This window comes from Nematolebias whitei, chromosome 10 (assembly GCF_014905685.2).
Source record: "Nematolebias whitei isolate Nwh7 chromosome 10, NemWhi1, whole genome shotgun sequence".
Lineage (NCBI taxonomy): Eukaryota > Metazoa > Chordata > Actinopteri > Cyprinodontiformes > Rivulidae > Nematolebias > Nematolebias whitei.
This window is the reverse complement of record NC_056507.1, coordinates 47,468,731-47,487,631: the sequence shown is the minus strand read 5'-3', so window position 1 is coordinate 47,487,631 and position 18,901 is coordinate 47,468,731. Positions and strand designations below refer to the sequence as shown.

General features: G+C 42.3%; 1 protein-coding gene across 1 annotated transcript in view; it reads right to left on the bottom strand.

Annotated features, from left to right (window-relative positions):
• Nucleotides 1–18,901, bottom strand: part of aass (aminoadipate-semialdehyde synthase) — a gene marked incomplete at its 3' end in the record, with an annotated part of 190,092 nt that overhangs the window by 32,423 nt on the left and 138,768 nt on the right. The window contains 1 exon segment of the mRNA XM_037683658.1: nt 7,101–7,223. Coding sequence (XP_037539586.1) covers nt 7,101–7,223 — 123 coding nt within the window.

Here is an 18,901-nt window from a genome sequence, read left to right as displayed (position 1 = left end):
CCAGATAAGAGTTCGTTGAGGTCCAGAGAGAGAGAGAAAAAACACCGGACCTTCGTGCGTCGACTCCGCAGCTCGAGGGGTCACCTGGCCGGCAGGGTGTGCTCAGAGTGACCGATGGGGGGGGAGCGGCCGATCGGTCCAGGGCCAAAATATATATATATATATTTTTTGGACGGTCCCGTCCGGCTCTCTGAGTCACTGAACACCGAATTCGGTTGGAAGGAGGACCAACTTTAGTCCGGTTCGAAAAACGGGTCAGTTTGATGATAAAAGACTGCAGAGAAGCCGGAGGGAGCTGCTGTCCATCAGCTCGCCGGAAGTGAAGTGGGCGTTTCTGGGCGTGTGTAACTACTCACGCCAATTCATAGAGAACTATGCAGACTTTGCAAAACCACTGACTGAACTCTTAAAGAAAGACATCCCATTTGTCTGGACTGATAGCCAACAGCAGGCACTGAACGCTCTCAGGGACAGACTCAAGTCAGTCCCATGTCTAGTCTATCCAGACTACAACAAAGAGTTTCACTTGGAAGTGGGCTTTTCAGCTCACTGCATAAGTGCAGGTCTGTACCAGACGCACGACAAAGACAAGTGTGTGGTGGCCTACGCCAGTAGGACAATGGCAGGCCCAGAATTAAAGTTCTCAGACAGTGAGAAAGCTCTACTGACCACTGTGTGGGCAGTTAAACACTTCTCCAGTTATATCCTGATACATGCTCAATAATCCAGGTAGAAAAATCCAAAAAAGTTCAATCTGGTCATCTGGACATTCAAAAAACAAGAAAACAAAAAACAAAAAACAAAGCAAAAAAAAAATGTAGAAACGTTTCATCTCTCATCCAAGAGACTTCCTCAGTCTGAGGTGCTGTATTCAGCTCAGTCTCTTAAATAGCACCTTCTCAGAGTGGATCAACCAGTTTGCTGCTGACAACCAAAACAGTTCCTACATTTTTTTTGCTTTGTTTTTTGTTTACTTGTTTTTTGAATGTCCAGAGGACCAGATTGAACTTTTTTGGACTTTTCCAGTTACATCGGTGGACAAAAAATCATTGTTGAAACACAACACCAGCCAGTAACTTTCCTGAATAGCCACCGCATCAGAGATGGTGTGGTGACCAACTCACGGGTAGCCACGTGGCTCATGGCGCTTCAAAGTTTTGACCTAGACATCCGCTACGGACAAAACAAGAAGTCACATTTGGGCACCAACCTGGCACTCTGCCAGGAATGTACACAAGATGTACCTGCCACCCAACCGCCAGCTGCGGAAAAACCCTCAGTAAGTGAGGTTCCGAATCACCATTACTTTGATAGCAATATCTGCACAGATACGACAACACTGTACGTGGATGGCTGCTCATTCCACCACGAAAAAAACCCTGCAAATCAGGTGTTGGAGGGATCCTCCTCCAAGACCAAGAAGAGGTCACTTTTAGCTATAAATTAGGCTCTCAGTCTTCTCAGTACGCTGAGATAGCTGGAATCCTAATAGCTCTCCAGATGGCAGTAGAACGCTCCATCCAAACGCTAGTCATCTGCACGGACTCTAATTACGCTCGACATAGTTTCTTGTGTCATCTCGCTTTGTGGAAACAGAATAGCTTTCTCACAAGCAACAAGAAGATGGTCAAACACAAAGAGCTTTTCATGGCATGTGATCACTTTGTGACATCACATGACCTACAGGTCTACTGGAAGAAGGTTCTAGGACATTCAAGAGTCCTAGGCGATGACAAGCGGTATAATGACCTTGTAGACTTCATAGCCAAGGACGGAGCCGTGGACGGCCCTCCGTGGTCCTTTGACCACTCCTGGCTGCTCGCAACTCTGGCAGTACAACCTACAGCCGAGGTAATGGCAGTCCCACGTGCACAGGCTGCAGCCAAACTGGCTGAAAACACAATCTCTGTACAACCCGTGCTGACTGACCCAGACATCATCCAACTTCAGAAGTTGGATCCAGCGATAAACTCGATGATACTGTACTTGACTAACCCAGACAAAAATACTCTGTCCGAAGTCGACCTGGATTCCAATCCAGATCTTAAAGTCCTCTTTCAGCTGTGAAAACAGCTAAAACTAATTCAAATTCAATTCAATTCAAAAATACTTTATTAATCCCAAAGGGAAATTATTTGTTGTTGTAACTCGTTATCCTCATTTCATTAAAAGATGTTATAGATGCTGATCCTAAGAAACTGGCTGCAGATGCCGTCTGATCCGTCCACCCACACTCGGCTGGCCTCTCGGTTCACCCAAGGCTGTAGGACCGCCTGAATGCCGGGAAGAACTCCTCCCAGAGCGATGGCCACTCCTCCCAGCAGTCTGCCAAGCTCCTCGTAGCTGCTGAAAGCCAACTGTAGGTGCAGAGGGACGATCCTGTCCTTCTCCTGTCATGAGCCGTGTTTCCGGCTAGTTCTAGGATCTCAGTGGTCAGGCTCTCGAGCACAGCTGGCAGGTAGATGAGAATGCGTCCACCGAACATCCTTTTCAACTCATTTGAGATTTGAGGCTGTAGTTGAGATATTATTTGAGCATTTGAGATGTTAATCAGCTGCTGTTGGTTGTAGAAAACTGCCTTGTTGCCATGGTTACGCATCATAACAAATGTCCAAAATTAAAAAAGTTTCAGTAAAAATCCTTCCAGCTGCACAGCATCTGATACCAGAGGAAACAATCATCCAAAAAAAAAATGTGATTTACATCCAGAAAAAGAGGAATTAAATTTTTCAAAAGCAAAATCTCAGAATGAAAGTAACAGAGCTGCTCCAACATGCAGCCACCTTGAGCGGCGCAATTCTAGAATTCTAGAATCAAGGGCATCCTAACTTTTGCTCATGGACCAACGTCCTCACCCGTGTTCGTAGTCTCCCAAGACCACAGGGGGGTGATGTTTGTTCACGCACATGACCTCCCGTCCGCAGGACACAAGGGAGATAACGCCACGCTGAAAGCATTAAAAAAAGTTGCTTATTGGCCTGGAATGAAAAAGGATGTCAAGGACTACATAAAAGGGTACCTGGTCTGTGGCCAGTTTCAGCCATCCAGACCACTCCACAGAGCACCACTGCAAAGTAGAGGCATTGCATTCCCATGGTCTGACCTCCAGATCGACTGGGTTGGACTACTTACTAAGAGCACTTAGCATGTATTCTCAAGGTTTGGACTTCCCCTCAGGGTGAACTCAGACCAAGGTACACACTTCACAGCTGAAGTGATGAAAAAACTGTGGAAGATGCTAGGCATCAAAGTCAACTTCCATGTTGGCTACCACCCACAGGCCTCAGGCCAAGTGGAGAGAGCAAACAGAACTGTGGTAAGTATTTTGAAGAAATACGTAGCCGCAAACCACCAGGACTGGGACGTGAAACTCCCTCTGGTCCTCATGGCCATAAGCGCCACTCCACACCCATCGACTGGCATCTCTCCCTTCGAGATGATGACGGTTCGACAAATGGCTCTCCCTCTACAGCTGTTGTACCAACCAGGCGATGCCGCCATGGCAACAGCCTACACCACACAACAATACATGAATGACTTGGAAAAACACCTTAAAAACACCTTTGCTTTTGCCCAGTGAAACCTGGAAAAATCCGCTGAAGGAAGAAAGGCGTACCATGACCAAAAGGCCTCTCACGAGGAACTCCAAGTGGGAGATAGGGTCTGGTACTACACGTTCGCCCCCCACAACCAGGAAAGGAGAGTCCGGGACCAGAACTCTCACCCGCAAACTGATGCCCAGGTGGACTGGACCCCACCTGATAACAGACAAACTGTCTCCAGTTGTCTACCAGATCAAAATCAGCAAAGGCCAAAAAGAGCCAATTGTTAAGTGGGTACATCGAAACCAGGTCAAACTACACAAGGCGTTCAATAACACCACAGGAGACAAGGATCTCACAAACTCAGACCTCGTGGGAAAAAGGGTCATCCAAGCAGAAACTAAATAAGTCTAAGCTTAATTAAATGTTAAGATAACAACTCAGACGCGATAACGTGATCAAATCTGACAATCAGAGTGAGTGACGCAGTGAAACGTTGTTTTCTAGTTGCTTAATCACTGCTTTTGTCGATGTTGAAATGTTGTCTTCTAGTTGCTTGGTCACTACTGTTGTCGATGTTGAGACATTGTTTATTTGGTTTGGTATTGTTTCTGAACACCCCCAGCAAGAATTAATTTTATGTGTACTTTAGTTAGAGACTAAGAGGACTTTAACTATGCCAACATGCAGTTCATTTGTTAAACTTCAATCTTTGAGGAGTCAATGTAGATTAATGCTACCTTAAGTACCATAACCTACATTGGTCTCACGACTCTCAAGCCGAACCTAATCGAACGATCCTATTCGGGGGGGCTAGCTAATCCTTAAAATGAGTCTCGCCATAGACTCCAAAAACATTTAGGGGAAACCAAAAACCCAAACCTCAAGTCGTTCATCTAAAGGGACAACAGACAATTTAACTAAACTATATTTTGCCATGTAAATCTAACAAACTAAGTTAGGAATGGAAGAATAGTTTGGAATGCCCTTCTATAGGTATAAATCCCTATACATAATTTTTCAGCATGACCCACCCTTTAACTGGTATCTGTAGCTGATCTAAACCATGAAAGCTTACACACCAGGTGCATATAGGTTAAGGTCTTATGTAAAATCCCACTCATAAGCCCAACTAAAACCGCATAAATGCATGAACACATAACCAGAATGGCATCCACTGGGAACCACCAGCAGCAACCTTCGCTGAAGGGACCTACAACTCCAACGTGGGTCTCCAAACTCCATCCAGTGGTCGCCTCTGCAGTTCAATCGAGGGAACCCCTCTACTTGCTGATCAATCAACACCTCCAATTGTTGTGGATTTACCATTGTGGATTATATGACTTTTTTTTTTTCAATGGATTACAGACTTTGTTTCCAAGGGGTTAAAGCTTTGCTGCAATGGAATTACCAACATCATTATGGAATTACCAAAATTACCTTCTTTGACTTTTGTTTTCCTCTTGCTGGATTACATCAAGATCAAGGACATTCGGAGGCGTAAGTTCATGTTGGAATTCATCCCCATGGACAGGCGATGATTTCCAAAGGGGGGACTGTAGTGAACTAGACCTCCTATATCAATCAGTCTCTGAAGACCTTCAGGGGACAGGAACTGTTATTTCATTGATTTGAATCCAGAAATACAAATTATCTCATCAAGAGACTATTTAATTGTATCCTGAATTAATCAATTGAAAGAACACTTTTCTTTTTTTTTTATATTATCATTACTATTTTACAATATCTTGATAATCAAGTGTGTTTAGTTCACACCATTTCTAATGTTGAAGTAAACCACTCATTTAAATCAACTGTGAAACAGTATTAATGATTTTTAAACCTCATTAGATTTAGATCATACAAGTTCAATGTCTATTTACAAAGTAATTGTACATTTTACTCTTCTGTCTGAATGAGGAGTGGAGTGTTGATGTCTGTCAAAAGTCAGAGAACAAGTTATGAGAACGAAGTGCCTTGTTTTAAAACTCTCAGACAGTAAATAAGAAACTGGCACGCCTGCAAGTCTGTCACTTCTTCAAAATATTTTCCTGTCTGTTACTAACCATTCTTAAAAACATTTATGCTGTCTGGGACTTCTAATAACCCTCTGACATCACTAAAACTCCACCCCTGCTGGTTGTGTTAACCAATCAGGAAGTACCAAGTAACAGGAAGTGGATACCCTTTAAAAGTCAACACTTCTTGGAACTATTCAGTTTTTACAGAAGTTTTACTGAAGTCTTACTGGAGTTCTGACTGGAACTTTCAGTCTTAATGGACTCAGTCTTACTGGAGTCTTGCTGGGACTGTAGTCTTGCTGGAGTCTTACAGCTGAACTAAATAGATGATGGAATTTGACCATGAGCCAAGGGCCATTTCCATTTTCAGCAGAGTCAAAGCACGCTTTGCTGTGATCTCACCCCGAGCATTAAATGCTCTCAACTTCTAAGGAAGCTTATTCTGTTGAACGGAGTACCGTCACTACTTCGGACGATTCCCAGCCACTCTGACCGGAGACGCTGAAAGGTAGCGTGAAATGGACCTCTGTACCAGAGCTGATTTATCTTCTGTAAAGGTAACGAGTCATCACGCACCGAGTGTACCGGGGCTGAGCTGGGGTCGGATGAAGGGTGCCATTCCTAGTCAACACATTTTCCTTCATCCATCTAAATCCTCCTCTTTAAACCTCTAAATCTCCTCTTTAAACCTCTTTGCCAGTAAATCAAGCTAAATGCCTTCAGAGATGAATTATTCTCCATCAGTAATCCTCTGTTGTCTTGTTATTTCAACTTGCTAAGTTTATTAATCAGAAACAGATCAGTCAATCAAGTGTACATGTTTGATGTTAAATTTTGATTCTGTTAAATAAATGACCGCATTTATTCTGATGGGTCAAAGATAAACAACGTCTCATGTCTCTAATTATACACTCCACTCTCAAGTTATCTTGGTCACATGGCAGAAATTTAACTCGAAAAAGAAAGAATCCGTTGTTAATTAAACAATTAATATTCTTTGTGCTTGAACTAGCCTTAAGAATAATTAATTAATAGGATGTCCACAGCGAAAGCTGTCCCGACATACTACATAAGTGTTGACTTTGATTTATGACCTTGACCTTGAAGCTGAGGTAATGAAAAGTTTATGAGACCACGTGGATACAGACAGAATTTCCAACTATATCAACTTTTGATGCAGTTTAGACATAAGAATGTAAAAAAAAAAAAGACATAAGAATGCAGCCATTTGTCCAACTTATCACACAAAATAGGAACCCAAATACTATTAAGCTTTAGAAGAAAGTCGATACAGATTGTAGAAAGTTTTATTTTTTACCTAGACTGCCCTATTTAACTTTTTAATTTAATAAAGATTGGGGTTTGCAAACAAAAGGAATAAAAACATGAGATAACACTACCTCTCAGTTTTATATAAAAATATTTAGAATGCATTTCTTCACTTCATTAATGTGAAGTGTTTCTGCAGAATTATTATTTAGGATCAATAAAAATGGTATTCCATTGTATTAGTGAAAGAACACTGCCTGCAACTTACCTGTCATGATCAATGTGCTGGTCGGCATCGTACATGCAGAATGGCTTATCAATGGTGGTGCACTCGTTCATAAACTCTATGGAGCCTCCGGTGTCAGCAGATATGTCACAGATGGCCAGAAGCCTGTGGAACACAGACAGGAGGTTCAGTCAACATGACCGAAGAAATGTCACTGCCATGGTAATGATGTTCAGATAATGGACCTTCAGTGATGTGTATGACTTGACAGGGACCATAAAAGGATGACAACATCTTTAAAACCTTTAAAACAGGCAGTTAGGTCGCCGTCTGTTTGGAAATAGAACATATAAAGATTGCTACAATATCTGTTAGATGCATAAACTAGGCCATAAGCCGATAAAGATTGCTATAATACAGTGAGAAAAATAAGTATTTGAACACCCTGCAACTTTGCAAGTTCTCCCACTTAGAAATCATGGAGGGGTCTGAAAATGAAAAGAAAATGTCTGATAATAATGTTGTTACTGCTCTCAGGGATTCAGACCAACCATGGACCCCCCACTAATTACTGCACACAAAATGACTTTAAAAACATGCAAAGACTTCATTTTCTGCATGTAAAAGCACGTAACATTTTGAGAAAACTTGATGCCTTGAAAATTCTGGTCAGTTCTTCTGAGGCAGATGTAATCTTCATCTCTGAAACCTGGCCCAACAAATCTGTACTGAATAACGACCTGGTAATCAATGGATTTAACATCTATTGCTGTGATCGTCAAAAAAGTGGGAGTGGAGTCGCTATTTACATCAGAGATTCTCTGGTTTCTAGTCTTGTGTCTGCTAAAACAATTCCAAACCAGTTTGAGGCCATAGATGGAAACATCACTTTGAATGGAGGCCAGATTTTATCTGTAGTGGGTTGTTATCGTCCCCCCTCAGCAACACCTGAGGCTCTGTCCTCCCTGATGGAATTCCTTGGAAATTTAAACTTCAAAGATATTTTTTAGGCAGGAGATTTCAACATTGACTGGGGTAAGTCGACCCCCTCTGTGATAAATTCAAGGAATGTTGCCTGTCACACAATCTAACCCAACTGATCGACACTACCACTAGACCAAACAAAAACCGTCCTGAAAAATCTTCTATCTTAGACCTGTGTCTAACAAATATGCCTACCAAATTCCCTGGTACAGGTGTATTCGCTAAAATTTTGAGTGATCTTTGTGTAACAGTGACTCTCAGAGATAAGAAACGTCCACCTTCTAAGCCCAGATTAATTCAAAAAAGGGATCTGAAACGTTTTTGTGAAAGGTCATTCTTCTTGGATCTATCCCACTTTGACTGGCATTGTATTCTATTAACTGATGACGTGAACTCTGCTTGGAACTATTTTCATAATACAAACCGGATTCCAAAAAAGTTGGGCCACTAAACAAATTGTGAATAAAAACTGAATGTAATGATGTGGAGGTGCCAACATCTAATATTTTATTCAGAATAGAACACAAATCATAGATCAAATGTTTAAACAGAGAATTATCATTTTAAGGGAAAAATCTGTTGTTTCCAAATTTCATGGCATCAACAAATCCCAAAAAAGTTGGGACAAGTCCATTTTTACCACTGTGTGGCATCCCCCCTTTCTTCTTACAACACTCTGTGGACAGAGAAGACCAGTTTCTCAAGTTTAGAAATAGGAATGCTCTCCCATTCATGTCTAATACAGGCCTCTAACTGTTCAATCGTCTTGGGCCTTCTTTGTCGCACCTTCCTCTTTATGATGCGCCAAATGTTCTCTATAGGTGAAAGTTCTGGACTGCAGGCTGGCCATTTCAGTACCCGGATCCTTCTCCTATGTTGCCATGATGTTGTGATTGCTGCAGAATGTGGTCTGGCATTATCGTGTTGAAAAATGCAGGGTCTTCCCTGAAAGAGATGACGTCTAGATGGGAGCATATGTTATTCTAGAACCTGAACATAGTTCTCTGCATTAATGGTGCCTTTCCAGACATGAAAGCTGCCCATGCCACAAGCGCTCATGCAACCCAATACCATCAGTGATGCAGGCTTCTGAATGGAGCGTTGATAACAACTTGGGCTATCCTTGTCCTCTCTGGTCCGGATGACATGGCGTCCCAGTGTTCCATAAAGAACTTCAAATCGTGGCTCATCTGACCATAGAACAGTCTTCCATTTTGCCACACTCCAATTTAAATGACCCCAGGCCCAGTGCAAACGTCTGAGCTTGTGGAGCTTGCTTAGAAATGGCTTCCTCTTTGCACTGTAGAGTTTCAGCTGGTAACAGCAGATGGCACGGTGGATTGTGTTCACTGACAATGCTTTCTAGAAGTATTCCTGAGCCCATTCTGTTATTTCCTTGACAGTGGCATTCTTGTTTGAGGTACAGTGACGTTTAAGGGCCCGGAGACCACGAGCATCCAGTAGAGTTTTACGGCCTTGACCCTTACGCACAGAGATTGTTCCAGATTCTCTGAATCTTTTGATGATGTTATGCACGGTTGATGATGATAACTTAAAAGTCTTTGCTATTTTACGCTGGGTAACACCATTCTGGTATTGGTGCACTATCTTTCTGCGCAACAATGGTGGAATTGGTGATCCTCTTACCATCTTGGCTTCTGAGAGACACTGACAGTCTGAGAAGTTCTTTTTATACCCAATCATGTTGTCAATTGACCTAATTAGTGTTAATTGGTTTTCCAGCTGTTCGTTATATGCTCAATTTCCTTTTGCTAGCCACTTATTGCTACTTGTCCCAACTTTTTTGATATTTGTTGACACTGTGAAATTTTGAATCAACATATTTAGGAGGCTGAGTGATACTAGCTATCACAGCATTGTAAGAGGGGGACAGTTGAACCCGGAGGCCTCCACCCCTGTTTAATGATGGACGATTTATTTTCACAAAGATGGCCTCCTTTAGTCCTCTCTCAAACCATTGTTCCTCTCTGTCCAGGATGTGAACATCTTCATCCCTGAAAGAGTGACCGCTGGACTGGAGATGAGTGTAGACCGCGGAGTCCTGGCCTGATGTTGTTGATCTTCTGTGCTGGGCCATCCTTTTGGTCAGTGGCTGTTTGGTTTCCCTGACGTAAGACTGATCACAGCCCTCCTGACACTGAACAGCATACACAATATTACTCTGTGCCGGGGGACTGGATCTTTGGGGTGAACCAGTCTTTGCCGTGATGTGTTTTGGGGTTTAAAAGCCACTGGGATGTTGTGTTAAGAAAATAAACGACTCAGTTTATCCCACCAATGGATTATTTTTTGGGGGGTGGGGGTGAGGGGGTTGTATGAAATTCAGAGATCCATAGATTTTTTATTGTTATTCGTATCACATGTGGTACATGTGGTGAAACAAAATGATGCACACAGAGCCCCAGTTCCATCCAAAAATAAAACGTAAAAGAAAAACAGTAATGAGATCTAACATATGAACTAAGAAAAACATCAGCTAAAAATACGCTAAGCACTAGTAACATAAAAACAATAAACACAATACGCCAAACAGCAGCACAACATGTGTCTGTGTGAGCAGATGAGTACAAATGAACACAGCAACATGAAACAGATCAGCAGCAACATGATGTTATTTTTCACAGTGATTATTGTGGTTAGATATTCATGAGTCTAACCACCTCAGGGTAGAAGCTGTTCCTCAGTCTAATAGTTCTACACTTAATGCTCCTCAACCTCCTTCCTGAGGACAGTGTGGCACAAATTGTGTGTGCTGGGTGAGTGGGGTCCTTCATGATGCAGGTTGCCCTCTTCCTGCATCTGGAGGTGTAAATGTCTGTGATGGTGGGGAGACTGACTCCAACATCTTCTGTGCAGACTCCACCACTCTCTGCAAATCTTTTCTTTCTGCAGCTGTGCAGCCTCCATGCCACACGTTGATGCTGGAGCACAGGATGCTCTCCACTGCACACAAGTAGAATGAAGTGAGGAATGAGCTTCTCAGACCAGCTCGTCTCATCCGCCTGAGGAAGTAGTCTCTGATGAGTTTTCTTGATTAGGCTAGTAGTGTTGTTGCCCCAGCTGCGGTTGTCAATCAGGTGCACACCCAAATACTTGTAGCTGGAGATCACTTCCACTGTAGATCCTCCTATGTTCAGGGAGGGTAGGTGTGTTTGTTCCTTCTGAAGGTTATTCATCTTGTACCAGCTCTCCTGCCTGTAGCTGGACGCATCGTTGTTTGTGACACATCCCACCACTGCTGTATCATCTGCAAACTTTAAACTGTGACAGCCTGGATGGGTAGGTGCACAGTCATACGTGAGCAGAGTGAACAGGAGAGGGCTCAGTACACACCCCTGAGGGGAGCCAGTGCTGAGGGTTATGGTGGAGGAGGAGAAGTTGTGGATCCTCACTGACTGTGGTCTGTTTTGCCCCTTTTCCACTGTCACGGAGTGGGTCGGATATTTCCGGCTTGGCCAGTGTTTGAGGTCTTTTCCATGGTTCCTGGGACCGGCTCGCCTCCCTAAATTCTGGCCCGGCTTCTCAAGGGGTCCAAGTGAGCCGAGCCGTGACATCAGAAACACTTTCGGTCACTGATTGGTCGTGGGGAGGAGTCTGTGGAGTCTTTCCAAACAACCCGATCCGCCATTTTTTCCTCTCCCGCTTGCTATTAACAATAACTCGAGGAGCGTATATTTTAGTATTTTGAAGCTATACAAAAACAATAATATCAAAGCTGTGGTCAAATGCAGAAGTGCAGGTGTTGTGCTTGGTGGCCGAAGAAAATAGTCAAAGCGAGCTAGATGGAGCGATTGGAGGGTGGTTTGGACACCGTTACTGCTCTACTTTATGGGTGGTTTCAAGATGGTGCCAGTGTGTGTGGCTGTCCGTCTGTCGCTCTTGGTTTGGTTTGTTTTATTTCTCAGTTTTGTGCTCAGCACTAAGTCTGTGCTTGTGTACAATCGCCAGTCCCTCCTGGATATTCGACGTGTTGTTGGCAATCTCAATGCCTTTGATTATGGTGGACAGAAAACTTACCCCCGCTCCTGTCAGGAGTCCCAGCTCATCTCCTCCGGGCACCTGCGCTGCCCCCCCGGCGGAAACGTCGTTGTTACCGCGGTAAACGTGGAGGACAGCTGGTGAAACTAAAGATCTGCCTGGCCCGTTCTACGTCTATATCTCAGACAAGAAATGGATTATTTCCGTCTTTCGCTGTGCTTTGGCGGTTCCTAGATCCTGTTGACAGCTGCCTGCTACCTGTCACCGGCCTGGATGCAGGCGTTCGCCCCCACCCCTCCTGCTTCTCTCGGCTCCACCGGCGTGGAGTGAACCTGCAGAGCCTGAAGACGCTGCCCCGGGCCCTAGCGCCCGTCAGTTTACATGCTGTGGTTTCTGCCAGGATTGGCCTGGTGAACGCCAGATCTCTGACAAACAAAACTTTAATCCTGCGGGACTTTTTCAGTTCCCGTCATTTGGATTTGCTCTGCATCACAGAGACCTGGGTTGAGGCTGATGACTCCAATGTTTTTGTTGAACTTCTACCAGACGGCTGCTCTTATCTAAGCTGCCCTCGGATGTCAGGCCGTGGAGGAGGCGGTTTATTAAAACAACTTTAAATGCAAGCAGTGATCGAGTCCTTATTGTTGGGGATTTTAACATTCATGTATGCTGCCCAGAGAAACCACTGGTGAAGGACTTTCTCAGACTCACTGACTCATTTAACCTGGTTCAGTGGGTGGCTGGTCCCACACATGAAGAAGGACACACGTTGGACTTGGTTCTCTCTCACGGCTTGTCTGTGAACGACCTGGAACTATATGATAATGTGATTTCTGACCATCGGCCTGTTTTATTTGATGTTGGTTTGTCCTGTGCTCCAGTTAAATCCTGCGCTCCTGCCCAGCGACGTAGAGTTTTTAATCCTTCTACTGCTGGTCAGTTCTCTGCTGCCTTTGAACAGCTCTGTGCTCCCTCTGGCTCAGCTGCTGACACTGAACAGCTGAGCTCCTGGTTTGACTCCTCCTGTCAAACCATTTTGGACTGTGTAGCTCCATCTAAACTGGTGCGGCCTAAAGCCAGATCTGAACCCTGGTTTAATGAAAAAACTATTGCAGCCAGACAGGAGTGCCGCAGAGCTGAACGGAGATGGAAAAAGGATAAACTGGAGGTTTCATTTTACATTTTAAAGGACTGTCAACGTCAGTACCAGAACACTGTTAAAGAGGCCAAAAAACAACACTTGTCAGACATTATTGTGTCCAATCATAATAATCCACGTGTCCTTTTTAAAACTATTGACTCTGTCCTGAAGGCCCCACAACCTGTCTGTCTGGAAGCCTCTACTAAACTTTGTAATGACTTCCTGCAGTTTTTTATAAATAAGGTTGTTACCACAAGGGCTCTTATTTCAGCCCCTGCTTTTGACCCCTCCTGCTTGGTCCCCTGCCTGGCTGTGTTCGATAGATTTGAACCAGTGACCCTGACCCTTTTAGAGGATGTGGTCGGCCATATTAGACCATCAGGTTCTCCTCGTGACCTTGTCCCCCCTCGTCTTTTAAAAGAGATGTTTTCCAGCATCAGGCAGGTGATTCTTGCTGTTATCAATAGCAGTCTGTCCTCAGGTGTTGTCCCAATAAGTTTTAAACATGCTGTGGTGCAGCCGCTGCTTAAAAAGCCTAGCCTAGCCCAAACTGTCTTGGCTAATTTTAGGTCTATCTCCAAGCTGCCTTTTATTTAAAAATTTTTAGAAAAAATTGTATATTCACAAGTCAAATGTTTTCTGGATGAGCACAATATCCTGGAGGTTTTTCAGTCTGGCTTCAAAACTCGCCACAGCACAGAATCAGCTCTAGTCAGAGTTTTTAATGATATTTTTATGGCTAATGATTCTGGTGAACATGTGGTTCTTGTCCTGCTCGACCTAACAGCTGCCTTTGATACCGTGGACCACAACATTTTAATATCACGCTTACAGCGCCAAGTGGGTATTTGTGGTACTGCACTGAGCTGGTTTAGGTCCTATCTGGCAGACAGAACCATGTCTGTCAACATAGCTGGGTCTGAATCCTCCACTGCTCCTTTGTGTTTTGGGGTTCCACAGGGCTCTATTTTAGGTCCCCTGCTTTTCTCCCTTTACCTGCTTCCATTGGGATCAATCCTTAGAAAGCATGGGATCTTTTTTCATTGTTACGCTGACGATAGTCAGATCTATATGCCACTAAAAAAGAACGATGCCCCCTCAATTAGGCCACTTCTGTTTTGTCTTGAAGACATCAAAGCCTGGATGTCTTTAAACTTCTTAAATTTCAATGAAAAGAAAACAGAAGTGATGGTGTTTGTCCTCCCTCAGATGCCTCCAGTTGGTCCAGAACGCTGCTGCTCGGCTTCTAACTGGAGTTCAAAAAAGGGAGCACACCACCCCCACTCTGGCTTCACTCCACTGGCTGCCTGTTCATTTTAAGATTCTTTTATTTGTTTTTAAAAGTTTAAATGGTCTTGCTCCATCCTGCCTCTCTGAGCTGCTTCACCCATACTCTCCTGCTCGGTGCCTCAGATCAGCTGATCAGCTGCTCCTGGAGGTGCCGAGGTCTAAGCGGAGGCTCAGAGGGGACAGAGCTTTTTCTGTTGCTGCTCCAAGACTGTGGAACGATATCCCTCTTCCCATCAGACGAGCTCCTTCACTGTCCAGTTTTAAAACTCTTTTAAAAACACATTTTTACTCCCTGGCTTTTAGCTCACACTGAATTTACTCTGCACTGTTTTTATTATTTTATTGTTCTTAATGTTTTAACAACTGTTTTTATGTGTTTAAATGTTCTTGATTTTATATGTACAGCACTTTGTGGCAGCTGTGGTTGTTTTAAAGGGCTTTATAAATAAAGTATTATTATTACTTGAATCATTTATAGAAGATGGTGAGGGTTTTCTAACTTTAAACATATTTTAAGTGACTCATCCCATCGGTTCTGAGCATATTTTTAACTAACAAAAGAGGCTGACGCCATAATAGGACAACATCGGTGCTACGATGCTAAGCTAATTTGCATAAACGCTAACTGTCCTCCGGTCCCATTTCTCACTGTATTTTATCCAGAACGCATTTCAGCGCGCGACGGTTCGTCTCTAAACTCCACATTAAACCCTCCAAGCCTCCCGGCTTCTGCCCCTGCTCCATCAGCGGAGTCTACACCTGACAGAGCTCCGTCGCAGGCTCGCAGCCCAGCTGCACCTCACCAGTGGTGGAGAAAGTACTCAAACACTGTACTTAAGTAAAAGTACAAATAAACTGACAAAAATGTACTTTAGTAAAAGTAGAAGTACCACATTAACATTTTTACTTAAGTAAAAGTAAATAAGTACTTGCTTTTAAAATACTTCAAAGTATTAAAAGTAAAAGTACTTGCTGAATGTATTACCTAATGTAATGGTCTACATATCTTTAAGTCTGTGTACCATATGTAAATTTTCTGTAATACATTAATAGTGTTGTTTTAATGAACGATGCTGCTGTAGTGAACCAGATGACCTGATGATCTGACCCTTATCTGACCCTGATGACCTCAAATCTACCAGATGGACAGAGACTGTTATTTTCATTGATCTGAATAAGTCTGAGCCATCTGATGACTTTCTTTCTTGAATTAATCAAGCAGAAAAGACAATCCTTTATAATCATTACTGTTTTACAAATGTTTGATAATCAAATTGTGTTAGTTTCACTCAGTGCTTACAGGTTGAAAAGAACTACTCATTTTTATTTTACATAAACAGTAAGTAATGATTTTTATTCCTCATTCAAAGAAGAAATCACCTGAATATGCATTTCTTGATTTTCTGTCTGAAATGAGTCAAGTCGTAAGTGTGTGAAAGTTGAAGCTTCGGTCAACTAAATGTTTACTGAAGAAGAAATGTCATGTTTAACTATTTGAGAAGATTACCAAGAGTTGGCTCCACGAAGTCTGCTTTTTTGCAATAATCTCTCTGTCAGTTGTTAAACAAATTTCATTCTCTGACCTCGACTTTTGATAAACACCTTACGTCAAAACCACTCCTCTTTCTGGTCCATCCACGAATCAGAAAGCTCTGAAGTAAACTCGGAAGTAAACTCATTTAAAATGTGACAACTTCCCGGTTCTGGCAGAGTGCAGAGTTCTCAAGTTCTGGAGCGGTTCTCATGTAGTTCGAGTGCAGTTAGTTCTCAAGGAGTTCTGAAGAGAATTCATGGGAATTCATGGAGTGCAGTTAGTTCTCAGAGATTCCAGAGAACTAGAGTTATGGAGAGTTTTGGAGTCGGTTCCAGAAGATCTGAAAGAGTCTGAGAGCTGCTGACAATGAAGAGTCAGAGTTGCTGAGAATCCAGAGACGTTTTGGGATTATAATTCTGTTTTGAACTAACCACGCACGACTCTCCAAGGATTTTAGCTGTTCTCAACGGAGACGCTGATATCAGTCTGAAAGATTTCTTACTGAGGTGATCTATCGTCTACAAGGTAACGGTTTCTTCTTCGACTAAAGTGTACCTGGGACAAGCTGAGATACCTGATGGGAGCGTGCAATTTCTGGTCAAACAGATTAAATTCCCTCACATATTCCTCTGTAAGATAATCTCCTTTCATCTTAAACTCTTCTCTCTCTCACAAAACTAGTACAGATATTTTAGAAATATCTGAAGCAAAGTCCTCAAATCACCGCCGAGTGATTTGAAGTTCATTATTTGTGAAACTGTCTGTTATTATTTTCATATTTTGCCAAATTAATGTAAATGTTTGATGTTAAACTTTGATTCTGAAAATAAATGACTCCATTCATTTGATGGGTCAAAGATAATAACGTCTCTCGTTCGCATTTCTGTTGAATTCAATACATGACATTACACAGTCAGAAAAATGAAGAACTCGTGAATATAGTATGCATATAAACGGGGATATATTGTCATACTACAACAAGTGACACGTACCAACGTGACTCACTACAAACTGGTGGCTCGCACGTCTCATGAATGACTGTTAATTCGTGTAAAGATTGATTTAAATGTTGGCATGTTGAAAAAGTAACAGTTTATCAGCTGTGAATGTTTACGCAGCGGCTGGGCTGCGCGCTTGGAGCTTGGCTCTGCAACTTTACGCTGCATGTTCTAAGCGTTGGGCTAGTAATGTTTTAAAAGCTGAAATTGTGTCATTGAGTCTTTATGAAAGCTGAATTTGTACGTCTGTTACGTGTAACTAAGAGCTGATGAGCTGTGGAAGACGTTATTCTGTTTAAAAGTACGAGGTTCTGCTAAGACCCGGCTGTGGGTTCGGTTCTGTTCAGTTTGAACGAGTATTTTGAATAGATGGATAAACGTTTTAAAAGCTGAGCGCCGCCTCAGGACACAGTTAGGAGTTGTTTCGTTACAATTTTTAACAGAAAAAGTGCATTTTGATGGTTTAAAAGACGAAAAAGTGACGAACTATTTCACGCTAATCTAACTTGCTAGTTGGAGAAAACGCTTCCTGATTGGTTGAATTCGCTGTTGTGGAGCGCTCTGATTGGTTGAGAAGGCTGACTGGCGTGGCTACGTCACTTCCTCTCACCCTGCGCTGCTTTGCCATTGGTGATTTCAGTCACGTGACCCGGAAATGAAATTCGTTTTCATAGGGAAATAAAATCTGCTTTTTAAAGCTGAAAAACGCCTCTAAAGTGATTGTTGACACACTGGTTAAATGCTTCGAAGCTATTTGCTGAAATTTTGCTACGTTAGAGTTTAAAATTCGTCAAAAAACGATGTTTTTAAACAACGCTAGCGATGCTAATTTTAAGCTAAACAGCTAACGACCGGAGTTTAAACTACGCTTAAAATCACTAAATGAAGCTGCTATATTGTTCCAAAAACTCATGTTCAGGCTAAGAAGTCGTGTTTGTTGAAATTTTGCCACGTTTGTGTAAAAAATCCGTTCAGAAATGTTGATTTTAACCGAGTTTAGCCGAAGCTAACTTCAAGCTAAGCGGCTAACAACAGGATGTCAACCGAACGCCACAGGAAGTTATAGCTCCCCTAGTGGATAACACAAACAGTGTCTGAGTTAAGATTAGTAAGGTAAGGCTGACATCTTCTGGACAACCTTGAGAAGACAGGTTTCACTTGCTTATTAGGTCTAAATAGTGAAATTAAACGTTTTAATTTTCTAAAAGGCATTTTTCGAGTTAATAAACGTTCCTTAAAGCTGAAAATTACTGTTATCTTGCATTTTAAAAGTTATAAGGTGTTATGCAAAGAGCATTCACCAAAAAAGTTTTATTTCACTGGTAATTCCTTAAAACTAAGGTACAAAAATAAACATTAACTTTTTAAAAATAGAAACAGTTACAGATTTTCACAAAGTTGGGAAAAGTTTACTCATTTGCTAAAAGGATAGTGCACGTTTAATTGATAATCACTAAATAAAAGTAAATATATCAGACAAAGAGACTTTGCTGATTTTATTTATTTTGAAAACCTAAAACATTAAAATTCTCCTGTTTAATCTTTAAATAGAAGAAAAATGACAAGCAAAGAAGAAGAAGACAACTTTTCAAAACCAACAAATGATGATATCATTTTGGGGGCCTTACATATTTTGACAAATCCACTAATTGGCAAAGAAATACAACAATTAGAACAACTTGATGAAGCTCAAAGACAAGAAGAGCTGAAAAGTTTGGCCGCAGGAACATTAAATACAGAGAGTAAAAAGCTTAGCCTTGAACGGTTAGCAAAAATCTCTCTGCTTCTAAAAGCTGAATTGGATGAACGGTCGGAACGCCTTGACTGGATGTCTAAAACACATGAGAAGGATCTCTCAGAAATGCAGGCGTCACTAGAAGCAAAATCTTATGAAAAG